The sequence below is a fragment of the Pantherophis guttatus genome, chromosome 6, assembly GCF_059756535.1.
Source record: "Pantherophis guttatus breed Tessera chromosome 6, ASM5975653v1, whole genome shotgun sequence".
Lineage (NCBI taxonomy): Eukaryota > Metazoa > Chordata > Lepidosauria > Squamata > Colubridae > Pantherophis > Pantherophis guttatus.
Genome location: NC_142068.1, coordinates 60,242,015 through 60,261,280, shown reverse-complemented (window position 1 = coordinate 60,261,280; position 19,266 = coordinate 60,242,015). Strand labels below are relative to the sequence as shown.

The 19,266-nt window shown below is 36.9% G+C and overlaps 2 protein-coding genes across 7 annotated transcripts in view; both read left to right on the top strand.

Annotated features, from left to right (window-relative positions):
* Nucleotides 1-2: 2 nt before the first annotated feature.
* On the top strand, nucleotides 3-12,592 carry EEF1AKMT2 (EEF1A lysine methyltransferase 2). Of its 2 annotated transcripts, XM_034436413.3 has the most exons (6): nucleotides 3-516; nucleotides 2,694-2,759; nucleotides 3,271-3,385; nucleotides 3,737-3,844; nucleotides 5,051-5,267; nucleotides 6,851-12,592. In XM_034436413.3, the coding sequence occupies exons 1-6, from the start codon at nucleotides 461-463 to the stop codon at nucleotides 6,943-6,945; spliced, it is 657 nt and encodes a 218-aa protein (XP_034292304.1). In that variant the 5' UTR covers nucleotides 3-460; the 3' UTR covers nucleotides 6,946-12,592. The 2 variants fall into 2 exon arrangements, with proteins under 2 accessions (XP_034292304.1, XP_034292305.1); XM_034436414.3 differs by lacking the exon at nucleotides 2,694-2,759 and having other exon boundaries at nucleotides 21-516; nucleotides 6,851-7,830.
* Nucleotides 12,593-17,214: 4,622 nt separating this feature from the next.
* FAM53B (family with sequence similarity 53 member B) overlaps nucleotides 17,215-19,266 on the top strand; it is a 128,423-nt gene continuing 126,371 nt past the window's right edge. For 2 of the 5 annotated variants that reach the window (XM_087871593.1, XM_034436409.3), the window contains exon 1: nucleotides 17,445-17,538. The gene's annotated coding sequence lies outside the window, so the exon portion shown is untranslated. Of the gene's footprint in view, nucleotides 17,606-19,266 lie in introns of all 5 variants that reach the window. The other 3 variants (XM_060682875.2, XM_087871592.1, XM_034436408.3) reach the window with 3 other exon arrangements.

Here is a 19,266-nt window from a genome sequence, read left to right as displayed (position 1 = left end):
TTGGGAAATGTAGTTCGTAATTGGCAAACGCAAGTCCGAGGGCCACCGAGACGGCCTGAAATTGGAGTATAGTTCGAAGCCAGTACCTAAAGCAGTGTTGTTGTTGTTATTATGATCATCATCATCCCTTGCATAGAGAATATTTGGACCCAATTGTTACAACTTGGGTAGGTAATTCTTTTAGGTTCCCTGTAGAAAATCGCCTCTTTGTAGTTGTCGTTTTTGGTCCGAAGCATTTTAAGCACGGCTCCTTCTCTTCGGAATGGCGTTAACTCATCTTTTTTAATGGACGTAACTTCATCTTTTTTAATGACTGCAACTGTAACTGCGGAGACAGCCGCGGCTATTGATTTGCCCGGCCTTCGCTCACCGGAAGAGGTTGAAAGAAGCGGCAAAAAGAGAGTCCTTCTGCGGCATAAAAGAAAGCTAACCTTGGACGTGCCCTGCATCTTTTCCGACTATGAGCAGCTGCGGAGAGGAAGAGTTTGAGCCATCGGCGCTGGGGACCAAAGAACAGTGAGTAGTCGGAGAGGAAGGCTCGGTTGGAAGCAGCAGAAACACCTGTATTAGTCACGCCCTCCCCGATCACCAAATCTAACACTGCTTCTAACTGTTGCTTTTAAGAATAGGAATAGGAATAGGAAAGAAATTATTTATTGATAGACTAAAATATATGAGGAAGGGTTGGAGGATTTGGGTTTGGCTAGTCTAGAGAAAAGAAGGACTAGTGGGGACATGATAGCTGTATTCCAGTATTTGAGAGGCTGCCACAAAGAGTCAATTTATTTTCCAAAGCACCCGAGGGCAGGATGGAAACTAATCGAGGAGAGAAGCAACCTGGAATTGAGGAGAAACACCCTAACAGTGAGAACAGTAACAATAGCAATAGGATTTAGACTTATATACCACTTCACAGTGCTTTACCGCCCTCTCTAAGCGGTTTATAGAGTCAGCATATGGCCCCCCAACAATCTGGGTCCTCATTTTTCGACCTTGGAAGGCTGAGTCAACCTTGAGCTTGGTGAGATTCGAACTGCCAAATTGCAGTCAGCTGGCAGTCAGCAGAAGTAGCCTGCAGTACTGCATTCCACTATGCCACTGTGGCTCTAACCAGTGGAACAGCTTGCCTTCAGAGGTTGTGGGTGCTTCACCACTGGAGGTTTTTAAGAAGAGACAGGACAGTCACTTGTCTGAAATGGTATAGGATCTCCTGCTTGAGCAGGGGGCTGGACTAGATGACCTCCAAGGTCCCTTCCAGCTCTATTCTGAGTCCAAGTGTGATTGGACACACAAGGAATTTGTCTCCGGTATATAAGCTCTCAAGTGTACATACAAGCAACAAGTGATAAAGCATGATCATAATACAATCATCCCAAATCACTCAGTGATAGGCGTAAGATACTAAATAAAAGCAATCAAAATAAACTCACCAACATACATAGGCAATAAAGGGCAACATATCATCTAATAAATCCAGTCACTCACACCATCAAGAGTAAATCAATAATTCAGACTAATTGGAATGGTGAACCATGCTAGAGAGACAAACATTTAGTTGAATATTTATTTTTGGACCAAAAAAAAATGCCTTACTATATATCATTGCATTCTAAACAGCAGTGTTTCTGCACAGTCGTTAAAAAAAAGAAAGGATGAACTGATTTTAAGGAAGGTGTTGGTTTGTTTAAAACTTTTATTTTCACGTTTTTATTCCATCTGGAAATATTAGATAAGTTAAAAATAATACTTACAAATGGGGACCATGACACGAGATACAATGTCTTTGGGTGTTAACCTTCTAGTCTTCTTTCTTGTGATACAAAATGTTCAAAAAAATTATTAAAAAATATGTCTTGATAAGTTGATAGGTTTTGTAATCTAGTATCCACATAGACCTTTCTGCCTGGTCAAAACATAATTAAAGTTCTTTCCATTTTCAGAGAATAGCTCTGTTGTCAGAACCACAAGCTACCGTGTTTCCCCAAAAATAAGACCCTATCTTATATTTTTTTGAACCCTGAAATAAGCGCTTGGCCTTATTGCCATGCGCTCAAAAGCCGGATTCAGCTTATTATCAGGGGATGTTTTATTTTGGGGAAAACAGAGTATATAATTGTTCATTGTGGTCAGTTGATTTGGTGTTTTGTAAACCCAGGAATTTGGGTTCAATAATTCTCATCATATTAACACATTTAAATTAACTATTGCAATCATATTGGATTCTTATTCTACTATTTTAATATATAACTCAAAGCCGTGAACAGATTTAATATTCCTGCCTCCTATTTTCCCTACAACAAATGAGCATTGTGTGCAGCTAGCTTCCAAGTGGGTAGTGCCTGGAGAAAGGCTGGGTGTTTTCTCTGAAGTTGGAATAATAATTCACAGATTGCTTGCTTGATACCCAGTTATGAATTTTAGAAAATAAGCTATTTTTTTAAACAAAATAACCGTACAGTTGAAAAATACTGTGTACTGCATTTTTATTTATATTTTATTTATAAAGAGTCTGTGTTTGATGAGGCTTGTTCCCAGCTCTGTAACTTCTTCCCGTTTGGTTCTAAAAATATAAAAGATAAATGATGAGTTTGTGTTTCTTCTGGAAACAGGGATACCTTTTCTTAAATTGTTTTACAGATGAGGGGGAAATGCCAAGCATTTACTATCATCCTTTTTCTTTTTTTCCTGTGTAGCTGGGATGCAACATATGAACAAGAACTGCATAATTTTAAAGAAAGTGGTGATACTGGGGATATTTGGCAAGTATCTATAACCATGTAACATGCTTCCAAACGTCTTTGTAATTTACTTTCTTTTTAAAAGTGCAGTTGTTTTGCTCAGAGTATTGGTAATGTGATACTCTGAGTTTTGTTGTTTAACTCTTTTCGTAGCTAAACCTGTTGCAAATTAAAATAATCATCATTTGTTTTTATGTGGGAAAAATGAATTACTGGCTACAGTATACTTGGTAAAGGTCAAGCATTCATATCCTTGATCTTTTTCAAAAATTGAATAAGTACAGGCAAAGATGCATTGCAGCCTTGAATGTATATACATGTCTGTGTATGTGTAAAATTGACAACTTCTCATCTTCTGCAATCTTAATCCAACAAACAGACTTATCTAAACAAACCTGTAACATGATCTCTAGAGACTGATATCATAATGGTGACATGATGTAGTTACATTGCATGTGATTGACAAAATGTGTTTGTCTTCCTTTAGCATAGCCTAATGGAGTAGTTTATCTGAACGTCTCTCTCTAATTAGGTTTGGTGAAGAAAGCATGACTCGTATAATCAGATGGCTAGAAAAGCAAAAGATACCTCTGGATACTTCTGTCCTTGACATTGGAACAGGAAATGGCATTTTGCTGGTTGAATTGGTTGGTATTTGTAATATTAGTGCTTTCTGATGCAAAATGCTTACAGCTACAGTAGTGTAGCTTCTGCATAACATTAGCATTTGTGTTTAGTGCAATATACTGTTGACAATTGGAATCTTTCTATTATTAGGAACTGAAATTAGAAAAATGTATAGTCAGTAAATAAGCCCTTGCATGTTTTTTTTTAATTTGCAAAGTAAGTACTGCAGTTTTTTTCCCCCTATTAATTGGTATAGCTTGCCTAATTATATTTTAGTTCTCCATAGGTTAACTGTGATGAATATGTCATGAAAGCCAACTAGGAAACAAAGGAAAAGTATATAGTGCTTAATGAATTTCTCTTCTCTTTAGAGTAAATCTGGTTATACCAATCTTACAGGAGTTGATTACTCCTCTTCTGCAATACAACTTTCAAAAAATATAATGCAAAAAGAAGGGCTGCCTTATATTAAACTGCTGGTAAGTTTTGCAATAAACAAATGAAGAAGATTAAAAATATCAAGAAGAGGGGGGATTCAGGGGTATGTAGTGTAAACAACAAATTATTGAAGACTGGCCGGATTGAATTGTATTAAATTTTTTCTTAATATTCATAGATTTCCTCTATTGCGCTCCAGTGCAAACACTTAAATCAATATGAACCAAGTTAAAATGTCTTCCTTCCTTCCTTCCTACTGACTATAGGGAGGTCTTCAATTATATTCATCAAGAGATTACACGTAGTCCTCAATTTACAACAGTTCACCTAGTGACCGTTCAGTTATAACAGCACTGAAAAAAGTGATTTAGGAACGTTTTTCACAGTTACAACTTTTGTAGCATCCCCATGATCATGGGATCAAAATTCAGACACTTGGCAACTGATTCATACTCATGACCATTGCAGCGTCCCAGAGTCATGTGATCACCTTTTGCGATCTTCTGACAAGTAAAATCAATGGAGAAGTCAGATTCACTTAATAGCCAGGTTATTAATTTATCAACTGCAGCGATTCACTTAACTGTGGCAAGAAATGTTACGAAATGGGGCAAAATTCACTTAACAATACAAAATTTGGGCTCAATTGTGGTCATAAGTCAAAGTAATTACAAATCATTACAACAAGGAACCTTACTCTACAACCAAAATGCAATTCTGAGTGATTAAGAGCAAGAAAAATTTTCATGTTATCAAGATAGGGGTGCTGTTAACAATTCCTACTGAATTGGCAGTTGTTTTAAAGCAGGGGTGTCAAAGTCATGGCCCATGGGCCAGATGCGTCACATGCTGGCAATGCCCACCCCCGCTTTAGCGAAGGGGGAAAAAGTTGTGATACGTCATGTGATGAAAATGTGATGCTGTGAGTTTGACACCCCTGTTTTAAAGAAATGTGAGTTCCTGAAGAATAATTTTTTAAGGCTGCAGTCCCAGATGACACCAAATACCATTTGGTCCCATTCTGTTCAGTTTTCATCTACTGATAAGACTGTTCTCTGTGCTAATGCAGTCAAGATTTATATATATTGGGTTGAAAGGAGTAAAAATCAAACATACATAAACAGATGACTGATGTGCAGTTAAACTATTATTCTGGGCCCGGAGGCAATGCAGTTCTGCTTGGTTATAACAAGTAACAATTGCATTAACATGTTCTCAAGTTTAACAGTTATATCTATCTTCTACAGATTGAAGACATTTTAAATCCCTCAGATGAATTATCAAGTTTTCAGATCTGCATCGATAAAGGAACTTTTGATGCTATTAGTCTGAGCCCAGATGGTGCAACTGAGAAAAGGAAACAGTATGTTAAATCCCTGCAAAGGCTATTGAGATCAAATGGCTTTTTCCTCATTACATCTTGTAACTGGACTAAAGAAGAACTGTGCAAACAATTTGAAGAAGGTGTGCATGCTAAGTTTCAGACTATATGCCTAACTTAAAATGTGACTTTGCTTTGTTTGTCTTCCTAGGAAAATACTATAACTCTTTATTTGAACAATGCATTCATTGAATTTTGGATAGTATTTATTTATTAAACTATTATGCTGCCCATCTTGCTGAGATGACTCCAGGTGGCTTACAGTCATAATTAAAATGATTTAAAACCTTAAAACAATAAATTAAAAACTACACATTTAAAATTCAGTTAAAATTCACTTAACCAAGATGGGAGGAAGGGAGCAAAGTGTGTATTGGGGAAGAGGTAGGATCTATTTAATCCATTAACCCCCTCCAAGATGGTAGACCCAGCTCTTCAACCCTTTCAGAAGACTGGATCTCATTTGCTTGAGGGCAGCAGAGGCTCTTCAGAAACACTCTTCTGTACTCTGTTAGCTGAAATTCCTTACCGATGAGGACTGCAGTATGCTTCTTCTGCCAGTGCGTATGGGGCAGGTTCATCCCATTGAGATAAGCCGGTTCCGCAGATACTATTATTGGATCCAATCTATATTAAAGCATTAGTAAGCATTCCTGTGCTCATCTTCTTTGAATTCGTAAGATGAAGGCCCATTAAATCCTTATTCTGAAAGGTTGATGATCTGAAGTTCAGTGTAAACTAACATCTTAATTGGTTTCCAAGTTCCTCAATTTCAGTTGAAATATGTGGCAACAGACATTTTGCCTTCAAAATAAATAGGATATTGAAAAATAAAGCATATATATTTGCCTTTAACTCAGGTGTGCTATTGGTTGCCTCTGTGTTACAATTTTAATTATTATACTACAGTAATGCATCAAAGAATGTCCGCAATCTTAAAAGATTTGCTTTCTATTTCATTGCTTCCGTAATACAAAAAATTAAATCTGCTTTTTAAGTGAACAGCAGCTTGACTCTGGCAAGGAAAACATTTATTATTTGCAGTAGGGTATAAAGTATGTGTAGCTCTGTTTTAAATCAAAATGTTGAAACCTTGGTCATTAACCTTTCATATGTGAGACAGAGTGAGGCTAGTTGAAAGACTTATTAACAAAAGCATTTAAGGTTTTTTAACATATCCAACTGATAGTTTAATAATAATCTATCCTACACATTTCTATTTGAATACTTGAAAATAAGATGTTATGCATATTCCTATTAAAATATGGCACTATCCCATATACTCTCTGGCCTCTTTTCATTTCATTTTCTCACTATATCAATTTTTCTTGGTCACTTGATAAAGACAGAAACAGCATGCAAAAATATTATTATTAAAACCAAGACTAAGCTTTTAGATGCAGGAATTATAATTTAGATTTTCTAATAACTGGTTTCTGGCTCCCAAAAAAATAATTTCATATGTCTACTCCCTGAAACTGCACTTAATATTATTGATAACCTTTCATTTATGTGCAATTTATATTGGTCAACTCTATAAAATTACCACTCTTCTAAATTTTGCAGAATTAGTTTGTATTGTATGCATTCTCTTTGAATTAATATAAGAATTTAAAGGATTAACAAGGCTTCCTTTTAATAGAAATATATTCCTTAAATTTAATAGGGTTTCTGCTTTTGGAGGAACTGTCAACACCAACCTTCTATTTTGGAGGAAGAACTGGAACTAATGTAACTGCTTTGGTTTTACAAAAAACATAAACGTTTTTGATAAATTTTGGGATGAAGATCTCCTTTTATGAATTTTGGATTAAAACACAAAACTGGATTAAAAAGTGAAATACAAGTTTTAGAAATTTGACAGATGTCTATATGTTTGATTTTTTTTTTTGTGGTAAATTTTATTGTAGATGTTTTCTTTATAATTTTTCAAGATTAAAATAGCATGTTAATTAAATAGTTCTTTTCTATTTGAAATACAAGATATTTAATTATGGGAAATGAATATATATAAATCCTGTGAAAGAATTAATTTATCATTGTGGTTGATGATGCAATTACTTAAGACAGTTTATTTAGAAATGTGATAGATTGCTTGCGATAACTTATTTGATAGTTAAAAAAAAATGAATTGAATTTATACCTTGTTTCCTAAATAATGCAAAAACAGTTCCATTCTCTGAAGGGTAAAATAAGTGTCTACAAAACATTAAAATATTCCTACCATAGTAATATATAAGAAATAAAGGAAGAATAAGAAGACCAAACAGAGAAAAACTCTATACAATTGATTGTATATCTAAATACTATTTCTGCACCCAAGGCAAATTCCTTGTGTGTCTAATCACACTTGGCAAAATAAAGTATTCAATTCAATTCAATATCATTCTAAAAGACAAAGAAGCCAAACATTAATTGATCCTAGTTAGGAAAACACTGGTGTTTGTTTCTGGTGCAGCCAGCTGGAAGAGTCACTAATGACACAGATCACTAAGTGATTCAGTTTCACTAGATAGAAGACTGATTATCACCACATAGTAGCATTGATATTAGTTTTCAATTCAGAGAAAATCAGAAATTGAAGTCTTAAACATGTTTGTGCCATATCTGTAAATTAAAATTTATGAACATTTTAGTTCTACAATACATCTTTAACTGCTTTCTTGTCAACACTTGGTGTCTTCATTGGTTTGCACAGCTTAGTTTCTAGCATTAAAAATATTCAGTATGAATAAGTAATGCTTTAAGGCAGCATATCCAGCAGCATTTGAATTGTTTCATATCTGTCAGCAAGGACATAATTGTGGAATGAAGGATCAGTACTGAAAAAAATGCTTCTTTGGAAATTTATGAGATACCAATTTTAATTTTAGAAAACCAACAAAGAATACATGTATCGAAGTCTGATATTCCTGGAACTATTTTATTAATTTCTCACAAGCTTTTTATGTTTTTGAGATGATACAAATAGTATGAGGGGATAAACCCTTTTCCCCCTTCCCTGGTCTAAGCAAACATTGTAGACGGTAAGGGAAAAAGAGGCTGAAGCATTTTTTAAAGTTCAGAACATTCAGATAACATTTGAAAGCAGCTCAAAGAGACATTTCCCTAAACTAAACTATAAAAAAGGAAGAGCAGGTACAGCACATTTGGATTTGCCTGAATCTAGTATAACCAATCTTGGCAAAAGTTTCAGCCATTGTATGGAATGGATTTCATGTCAGTGAGGCTAACAAACAAAAATTTTTAAATTGTTTACAATAAGGTTCATTAGTTATGCAAGACTGTATCGTATTAGAACAGAACACAAGTCTATTTTATCTACTTAATTTTATTGTTCAGTTGCTAATTCGTGTCTCTTTGTGACTCCACTGACCATTTCTCCACTGTCCTCCACTGACTCTCAGAGTTTGCCCAAATTCATGTTTGTTGCATTGATGGCAGTATCTAACCATCTCATCCTCTGCTGTCCCCCTTCTCCTTTTGTTTCTTTCCCAACATCGGGGTCTTTTCCAATGAGTCCTCTCTTCTCATTTGGTGACCAAAGTATACTGACCTGAGTATTCTGTCCTTCCAAAAAACAATTGGGGTTGATTTCCTTTCAGACTGACTGATTCAATCTCCTTGCAGTCCAAGGAACTCTCAAGAATCTTCTCTACCACCACAATTCAAAATTATCAATTCTTCGTTGCTCAGCCTTCCTTATGGGATAACTCTCATGGTCATATATTATTACTGGAAAGCCATAGCACTGACTTAGTATTTTAATTTCATCTGACGTATGAGAAGTGTAGGAATCTCCTATAACTTATTCCTCTGTACTAATATCCAAAGTTCACTTTGCAACATCTAGACAGGAACTACTATCCCCGTTTGCTTAAATAACCTACAATATATTAGGAATGGTTTGCAGGCCAGAGTTTGCTCTCAAATAAGTTCTTTGGTTTTGTTTTAATATAAAATATTTACTACACTACTGTAAGGAGAATAATTGATGACTTTCATATTGTATATATTAATTCTTTCTTAGAAAATGTTCAGTTAACTTCCACTTTATTTAAAAGATTTGTATGGCAGCTTATTTTAAAACAACTCTAGATGATTCACAACAGTTTGTATTTTGAGGGCTTTTTCAAGAAGCATGTTTGCTTCTTGAATAGTCTGTACCTTCTGTAACTACTGGATAAAATCACCTATTCCATAAATACTCTATTACTTTGAAATGTCAGGTGTATAGAATGGCATCATGCAATTATTCTCTAGAAGAAATACTGAAGATGACATATGGCAGTTCTGTGTAGAATGATTTGTACTTGAATTTTTTGCATTCAAAACGTGGATACTTCTTGAATATTTTTGTAAACAACACTTGGGTATGATTGTTTTGATCTATATTTTGGCTCCTGTACTTATCCCTCCTATTTTTCAGCAGTAGAAAAACATATACAGTCCCTGGCTTGAAAAAAAACCTTTAACTTTTTTTTTTTACTTTTTACCGCTCAGAGTCCCCTTGTAACATAGATAAGCATTTTTAAAAATTTGATAAAATAGCACTTTCTTTTCATAAAAGGCATCATTTTCATTACAAATTAACTTTGGCAAAAGGTTTCAGGGTATGTATTTATTACTATTGTGTAACACTGTTGTACGCATGCAATCTACAAACATTTTAAATGAATGGTTTGACAGATCTATAATTTCCTTTCCCCTTTTTATTTTCTGTATTATGAGACGGCTTTTCTCATGTGTTATGAAAATAATAGGCTCGCTGTGTTAAATGTCACAAGTGGGCACTTGTGCACTGAGACATTCTCAATAATTTTTCATGCGCATTTTATGAATACAAATGTCCTAACTGCAGATATCCCTGTATCTTATGAACAATAAGTTACCAGTTCCAATTTAAGATGAGTAAATGTACTTTTAACTGCATAGAGATTGATAAATAACAGATAAATTTGACATATAAAATTCTTTCCACAAACTGTAAAATCTGTTTCTCCTCCTTGAGCAGGGGGCTGGACTAGAAGACTTCTAAGGTCCCTTCCAGCTCTATTCTATTCTATATTCTATTCTCTTTAACCCTGATTCCTAGTATTTCTGGTGTTTTAGATCTGTGTTATTGACAAACCATTAATATTGGAATGATCATTTAACAATTTAGCTGATTTATTTCTTAAACCAGAATTGTCTAGTTTATAACAACGCGAAGTGAAAACCACATTGTGACTTACATGTGAGTTTCTAATCATTATCAATGATTCAAGCTAGGTTGCCTTTAATTGCAGATTGTTGTGAATATAATATATATGAACATACTTGCTTTAGATATAGACTATATATATCAGCTTCTTTTTAACTGATTTTTAGACAGCCCTACAGACCATTATATGTATTTTGAGATGTGACAGAGTGAGGCTGTCAGAGAAAGACATTAGATGCAGGAATACTACAAAAAAGGATGAAGACATGTTGTTGTTGTTAGTTGCAAAGTCATGTCCAACCCATCGCGACCCCATGGACAACGTTCCTCCAGGCCTTCCTGTCCTCTACCATCCTCTGGAATCCATTTAAGCTCATGCCTATTGCTTCAGTGACTCTATCCAGCCACCTCATTCTCTGTCGTCCCCTTCTACTTTTGCCCTCAATCTTTCCCAGCGTTAGGTTCTTCTCCAATGAGTCCTTCCCCCTCATTAGGTGGCCGAAGTATTTCAGTTTCATCTTCAGGATGTGGCCTTCTAAAGAGCAGTCAGGGTTGATCTCCTCTAGGACTGACCAGTTTGATTGCCTTGCAGTCCAAGGGACTCGCAGGAGCCTTCTCCAGCACCATAGTTCAAAGGCCTCAATTCTTTGGCGCTCAGCCTTTCTTATGGTCCAACTTTCACAACCGTACATTGCAACTGGAAAAACCATATATGCACTTTTGTTGGTAGGGTGATGTCTCTGCTTTTTAGTATGCTGTCTAGATTTGCCATAGCTTTCCTCCCCAGGAGCAAGCGTCTTTTAATTTCTTGGCTGTAGTCCCCATCTGCAGTGATCTTGGAGCCCAGGAAAATAAAATCTGTCACTACCTCCATTTCTTCCCCATCTATTTGCCAGGATGAAGACATATATAGAGATCTAAATGGAAGCATTTGGAAAAACAAAAGAAATTGGAACCTATGCCTGCTTTCATTTGGATTTACAAAGCACTATTCAAAAATATTTCTCATTGTAGGTTTTATCATAGTCATAGAAGGCCTTGCATTATTGAACCCGAGTGGATAAACTCAACAGATAACAGCTGGCCAATTCCTTCAGGTTTATCATGGAAATGATAAATGCCTCCGTAAGAGAAGGGTGTCGTAACTGTAAGGATAAATTATGACAGGTCTTTAAAAGTTAACCTTGCCCTGACATGGATAATTGTACTAGCTGTGGGCTTACAGGAAATACTCTTTTCCTGGGCAAGGTGCTTTGCCAGATATAGCTGCAAATAAAATTCAGTCATTCCAGAGAATCAGTTTCAAGCCTGCTTTTGATTTAGCATTAATCATGGTCACTGTGATAATCACCAATGCTATAGGACGGATTTGAGGAGAATCGTGTTAGCTATTGAATGTTCTAAATCTATGCAGCTTGGCCCGCATGGCCTGGAATGCAATGTACTTCAGAAAAGCAAAGAATAATAATTACTGTGCACTGCAGAGCTATCTGTGAGTGACAATATACATGGCCTTCATGTCATACTGACGATCAGCTGAGATTAATTCACCAGAGGCAACATTTTTTGGACAGATTGCCTAGCTCTAATTATCCATCCTGTAATCTCTAGGCTACAGCTGGAACATTTTATACATAAAGTTATCTTTTAAGAAATTGCAATTTGAAATATAGATATTGGCCTGCTGTGACTAACATGCTGGGATACCACGTCTTGTCAGTGTTTAAGATTAAGCAACTGAAATAGCTTCCAGTTAATTTCTTGCCTATAATTCAATATACTGGTGCTTCTTTTCAAAGCTGTTTGCAATTTAGAATATTTGAAGGATCATCTATAGCTATATTAGCAGAGAGATATTTACTTTTCTATACATTAAGATCATATTTATATCCCTGCCATCCAAGGTAAATCAGATAGTATCAATAGTGATATTCTGAGTACAGAATGCTATTCCTAAACAACATATTCAAGTCTTATTTTATCAGATGAAAATAATTCCAATTTTCCAGGTCTTTTTAGTTTCCCCCCCTCTAAAATTGGTTTTGTGCCTTCATTTGTATTTCTATTTAAGATGTAGTTTCAATATGGTGACTGTTTTGTGTTTATGGTTAGGTTTTGTTTTAATATATACTTGTCAAGAGGAGAAATTCTTTGATGAGAGTGGTATACATAATAAATAAATGAATGACATTCTTGTTGTGAAAAGCTGACTTTTTGGAGTTATTTGGAGTACCTTAAAATATAACTTGACAAAGGCAACTATGCAATTCATCAAAATTAACAGTTTATTATTATCCTATGATGCTATGCACTTCCAAACATGGATTATTAAAAATGCTAATTATAGATGTCACCTTCATTACTTTAAACCTGGAATATCAGATTTTTACAACCATTAAAGTATGTATCTGTCCTCTCTTTGACCTAAATCTTGCTTTCTTATATAAAATGGATCACAAGACCAAAAAAAAAGTGAGTTCTATCTTTTTCTTTTTGTCCCAATCTCTATTTTACTAGAATTCTTCTGAACTTTATTCATATTACAAATATTTTTAAATGGTGATACCATTACAGACTGCTAGATAAAACCAAATGGATTAGAGGATTAAGTATATTTGAAATTTGTAAAGGAGCTTCAGCTTTCAATTACCAATACAGCTATTATATTTTAGGTTAACTTTAACTAAGGAAAAATTGTTTTAGCAACAATTAAAAGTGCATAAAAAACCTCAGGCAAACCAAGTTTAGAATTTCCTCCAAATAATCCTATGGATTTTATTTCTCAGACTGTTCAATCTGGACAACAAATTTAGGTATATGTTATGTGCAAGGACTCCAAAGCTATAATTTCAAGTGCTTTAAACATGGAAATCACCACATATGTTCTTTTCTATATTAAATCAAACATATTAGATGTAAAAGGGATAATTTTGCTATGCAGGATGCTTTTTCTTATGAATTCACACAAGTAACATGGCAAGAGCTGATCACATACAGACTGCAAATAACTAAGTGGAGAATTAATAATAGTAGTTCTACTTATTAAAAATGCTCACTGTATCATTAACTTCAATTTATCTAATGCTTCTGCTTTTGTTAAAACCTATAGAATTTAATTACAAAAACTATAAATATTGACCCCTTGAATTTAATGGTGTTCTAGAACCCTCATGGAAGAGAAATATTCAAACGTGTGCTAACACTGTGTAGTCATCTTCAGATTCACAAGATAAGAAACATTTATTGTACTAATAAAAGGAGTATAAGCATCTGGGGACCTTCTTTTCCAAGTCAACAGTTTATTAAGGCATCAGTACATGCCAGTAGGAGTCACTCTAAGCTTAACAGAAAATTTAAGAAATTAAAATATGGCATATTTGCATCCAATGCATTAATTTTAATAAAATAGTTTTACTGCTTAAAGAGCACCAGCACTCGAGTTTCTTAAAACACAGCTGCTTTCTAGATAACTACCCCACAATAGAATTATTGTAAGCTAATTCGTTTATTAAGTTCTGAAATTACAAAACATTTAGTTATAGGGATATTGGACAGATTTGTTGGACTAAACTGAAATTCGAATGTAAGCCACAACACGTACCACACACATCTCACCAAAACGATTTAAACATAGTACAGATAGGTTTGATTTACCACAGCAGTATGACGTGACACGTATTTTACATTACATCGATTTCTCATGTGCCTCAGAATTCTGAATATCTTCTAGGACAGAGGTCAGCAACCTGTGGCCCTTTCATCCCCCTGCTGCGGCTCCCTGTCGCTCAAAATAGGCATCACAACCGCCAATGTGCGACACCTGCCGGCATGTGATTTATTGAGCTTTTCGACCCCCAGTAGGCCAATCATGGATAAATCCAAGAAAAGTTTCAGAAGAAAATGGCTCTTTGAGTGTTTAAGGTTGCCGACCCCTATTCTAGGACATAAGGGGTCTGAAGTGCATATCTTTTTAGTCTCTCCAGGAAAGAGATACAAATATTTGGCCAACTCTGAGGCAGCAATGTGGTGGTTTAAAGCAGAGTAGCGGATTAAATGAATCCTGATTCAAGTGCATGCTCAGTAATGGAAATTTACTAGATGCCTCAATACTACTTTCTAAGCTCAAGGCTTGCTATTGGAAGTTACATTCCAATGAAATGTGCTCTGAGTTTCTGAAGGAAAGATGGGATGTATATTATCAGATTTACATCTAATAATGCATTGACCTTTGACTCGATCAAAATTTATTTACAATCCAAGACAGAGTGGTATAGAGAACTTAAGTATGTATATTTTTCAACGCGTACAATTATTGTACAGGTAATCCTAGACTTACCACAATTGAGTCCAGAATTTATATTGCTAAGTACGAAATTTGTTAAGCGAGTTTTGCCCCGTTTTACCTTGCCCCATATGTTAAATGAATCCCTGCAGTTTTTAAATTAGTAACACGGTTGTTAGGTGAATCTGTCTTCCCCATGTACCTTAATTGTCAGGGGGAATCACATGACCCGGGATACTGCAACCGTCATAAAAATGAACCAGTTGTCAAGCATCCAAATGTAAATCATGTGCAACGGTCACAAGTGTGGTCATAAATCCCTTTTTCCCCCCAGTACCACTGCAACTTTGAACAGTCACTAAATTAACTAATGTAAGTCGAGGACTACCTGTATTTTCAAAGCTTTGAAACTTTGAAAGTCTGGCTCAATCCCAACAGGTACCATCTCCCTCACCAAGCTACCATGCAGCCTTCTTTCAAGTAAGGCTAAACAGCCTGGTCCCAGCGGTTGTGCGCACACAACACACTGGTGTCTGTAGAGATTCTCAGTCATCCAGGTCCTGGTTGTTCCAAAGGTGCTTTTTCAGGAGGCAAATGGACTTTGTTTTTTCTTTGAATACATTTTGCTTCTCATCCAAGAAGCTTCTTCAGCTCTAACAGGATAGTGGGGAATGGAAGGATTTATCTTCCTTGCAGACAGTTGGTCTTTAAGAGCCTTGGTGGTGCAGCAGACTAAAGTGCTGTTAAGTAGCACTTAGCTACCAGCTGCCTGCAATTACTGCGAGTTCAAATCTCACCAGGCTCAAGGTTGACTCAGCCTTCCATCCTTCCATGGTAGGTAAAATGAGGACCCGGATTGTGGGGGCAATAAGCTGACTGTATAAAAAAGAACACCGCTTAGGGCCCCCCGAAAACCCTACTAAGCAGGTATATACAAAAGTATGAAGGCTATTGCTTAACGCATTGTAAGCCGCCCTGAGTCTCCGGAGAAAGGCATATAAATCAAATAAATAAATCAATAAATAAATTTTGCATCCTTTTTAGAGGGTCGTTGAAGGACTTGGAGGTTTATCTGTGTCCTCAGGGTTACCCAAATAGATCTCCTGGTTCCTGTTCCTGTTGCTCCTGCAATTTTTCCTCTGAAAATTCATTTCTACTCCCGTACCAAAGAGTGATCATCCCAAAGAGCATGGCTTAGAGTCAATGGAGCTTCTCAGTCATCCAGGTCATGGTTGTCCCAAAGGTGCTTTTTTCAGGAAGCAAGATAGCTGGTCATTTGCATCCTTTTTAGAGGTTCGTTAAAGCACTTGGAGCTTTATCTGTGTCCTCAGGGTCACCTGTAGTCTGCAATATTTTTTCCCCTCTGGAAATCCATTTCTACTCCCACACCAATGGATAAAATTACCATAAAATGGTAATGTAAATGACCAGCTGTCTGCCAGGAAGATAAATCTTTCCATTCCCCACTTATCCTGTCAGAGGTGAAGAAGCTTCTGGGATGAGAAATCAAACGTCTTCAAAAGAAAAAAACAAGGAAGTCCAGTTGCCTCCTGAAAAAAGCACCTTTGGGGCAAGCATGACCTGGATGACTGAGAATCTCCATAGACTCTTAGCCATGCTCTTTGGGATGATCACTCTTTGGTATGGGAGTAAGACTGGATTTCCAGAGGAAAAATTGCAGACTACAGGAACTGGGAGCACTATTCAGGTAACTCTTAGGACACAGATAAACCTCCAAGTGCTTCAATGACCCTCTAAAACAGTGTTTCTCAACCTTGGAAGCTTGAAGATGGGTGGACTTCAACTCCCAGAATCGAGCTACCCATCTTCAAGCTACCAAGGTTGAGAAACACTGCTCTAAAAGGATGCAAGTGACCAGCTGTCTGCAAGGAGTATAAATCCTTCCATTCCCCACTATCCTGTCAGAGCTGAAGAAGCTTCTTGGATGAGAAGCGAAACTTCAAAAGAAAAAAACAAAAACCTGGATAGCTCAACAGACTAAAAGCCTATTATTAACATTCAGCTGTCTGCAATTATTGCAAGTTCGAATCTCCCCAGGCTCAAGGTTGACTCAGCCTTCCATCCTTTCTAAGGTAGGTAAATTGAGGACCCAGTTTGTGGGGGCAATAAGCTGACTTTGTATAAAATATACAAAGTATGAAGACTATTGCTTAACGCATTGTAAGCCGCCCTGAGTCTCCGGAGAAGGGCGGCATATAAATCTAATTAAAAAAAAAAAAAGTCCAGTTGCCTCCTGAAAAAAGCACCTTTGGCACAACACGCTGGTGTGCTCTCCCCACCCCTTTCCCCCGTTACGAATGCAATAGCCATTGCTGGCGGCCCCGCAAAAAAGAGACACAGCCTTTCGCCTTCCTACAGCCGCGCGATTCGCACCGAAACGTCGAAGCCGAAACTTCCGCCGCCGCGGTTTCGCACCGTCCCCTCCGTCGTTCCTTTTTTTTTTTTTAAAGGTCTCGCGGAGAGCTTCAAACCCGGAAGCGACGAGCCTGTTTCCTTTTTCCGGGATGGTCGATTTCACAGCATTGGCTTTTCAACCGGGAGAGAAGGGGGGGGGAGGACGGTTTCGCCGAGTCCTCGAGAACGATCCAAAGCGGGGTTTCCATGGGGGGATCCTGCAAGGATCGACTTCGAAACTGGATTCCAAGTCCGAAGTCATAACAAGAAATGGCACCGAGCTTTAGCAATCGCTTGCCAGACTTTTTTTATCTCAAAGTCCTCCCCCCCTGTTTCCCTTTGCCGTTGGTTTCGTCCTGGGGGCAGATACTGTTACAATGTGTAGCCTGGGACAACTCGGGCACTTTCATTCCCTTCTTGGAGAGGCAGAGAGAGGAAGCCAGGCTGCCTTGAGGTGGAAGCTCTTTTTTTTTTCTTTTCTTTTTATCGCTTCTTTCCTGCTTTTCTCTTTCCTTCTCCTGGTAATTTGCACTTTTGCCTTTTCTAACTTGCCTGTACGTGGGGAAAAAAAAAAAAGAGGGCACTGGGGATTTCATGGGGCGATCCTCCCCGAGCGATCCGGTGCCTCCTTGCTGCTCCTTCCAGATCTGCTGTGCTTATTGGCATCCCGAAATCCACCGTAGTAGTGAGTAGGAAGGAGAATGACTTGATTCCCGTCGGCTTTTCTGATTTCATCGCTCGGGGCTGCCAAGGGGCTGGAGAGGGTTTGGAGAAAGGCTGGAGGAGGACAGAAGAGGCAGGGGGCTTGGGGGCTTTTGGGGAGGGGGGGGAGTTGAAGAGTTGCCTCTCAGTTTAATGCACTTGGCATGTCACTGCATCGGTGGGTTTATTGACTGAATGCAGATGCTGATCAATCCTTGAGTTAACATTTTCTTTCTCTTCCCGGCCGTCCCCAAAGTAGATTTTTCTTTTTTTTCTTTTCCTTTCCCTTTTTCTCTTTCTAGGATCATCGTAATTCACTGCGTGTTTCCCACTTGCGATAGGATCTGTCCTTGAACGGCTGTTAAAGTCATATATATATATATTTTCCGATACGTCATTGATTTATCAGCTGTATGAGCGGTTCCTCCCAGCCTTTATTTCTTGTGAAAATGAAAATTAGGCTGGCAGCGGGTATTTATTGTATGCAAATCTTTTTTTAACTGCTCTATTCATCGCAGGACTTGCCAGCAGTGTTTGGATCTCTCTGCCATTCTTGCTCTACAGATTTATCTCTTTTAATTTAAATCCGCCTCTATCTACATCTGTTTTCCGAGTTGGTTTGATAATATAGATTTCAATATGCATTGTATGAACTGTATAATGGTTTTGCTACAGTTGAATGGTAGACAGACTGCCAAGAAGTCTGCGTGTTGCCCTTTCAGCTTGATGTCTTTGGGAGTAGGTTACTCATACATTTAAGTAGCTTAACCTTCTATTAATACTTGCATGGACTTTTCTACTCCCTTATTTTTATGAAAGGAGGATGAAGTATGGCCAGTACAGACAAACAGTAATTTATATTTTACAGTTGTTAGGCCAGGATGAATGTGATCTTATTAAAATATTGTTTCCTGCATAACCAAATTTAAAATCCTAAAATGCAATAGTATTCATCTATGTCCCATACATGAGCAAAGGCACATTATAAAATAGTCATGAAAATAAACAGTTTATCTGTTACGATCAATTTATTTGTTTTTGTGTTTGTCTTAATTTAAATGTCATTTGCCTTCTGGAGCAACTTATCACAAACTGCATTTGATATTATGTAAATTAACCGTTTGCAGATATTTTTAGTTTTGGAAATAAAGCTGTGGAAGTTATAAAATTTAAAGCAGAACTTATTCGCCCCCCCTTTTTGTTTTAAGGGGAAATGAATCATTGGTTGAGAAGATTTAAGAGTTCTAGTTTGACACCATGGTATAAGGCTTGTACTCAATCAGTATATAAGTTATATTCCGATCATAGGAATTCATTGCTTTGTTATAGAGAAGAATGCAAAACCATGAAAAATACTGTTAGGAACCATACAATCCAGATGTGAAAATGTTAATTATTTGCTTTGATGTATAGTTATTTCACTACTGGGCTAAATTTCATTTTGCAGGATTTCTTGCACTTGGGTATACAATATTGATTA

Coding starts and splice junctions, on each gene's coding strand:
- EEF1AKMT2 (XM_034436413.3), top strand. CDS start 461: ATGAGCAGCTGCGGAGAGGAAGAGTTTGAGCCATCGGCGCTGGGGACC. Junction 517..2,693: donor GCGCTGGGGACCAAAGAACA/GTGAGTAGTCGG, acceptor TTTCCTGTGTAG/CTGGGATGCAACATATGAAC. Junction 3,386..3,736: donor GCATTTTGCTGGTTGAATTG/GTTGGTATTTGT, acceptor TCTTCTCTTTAG/AGTAAATCTGGTTATACCAA.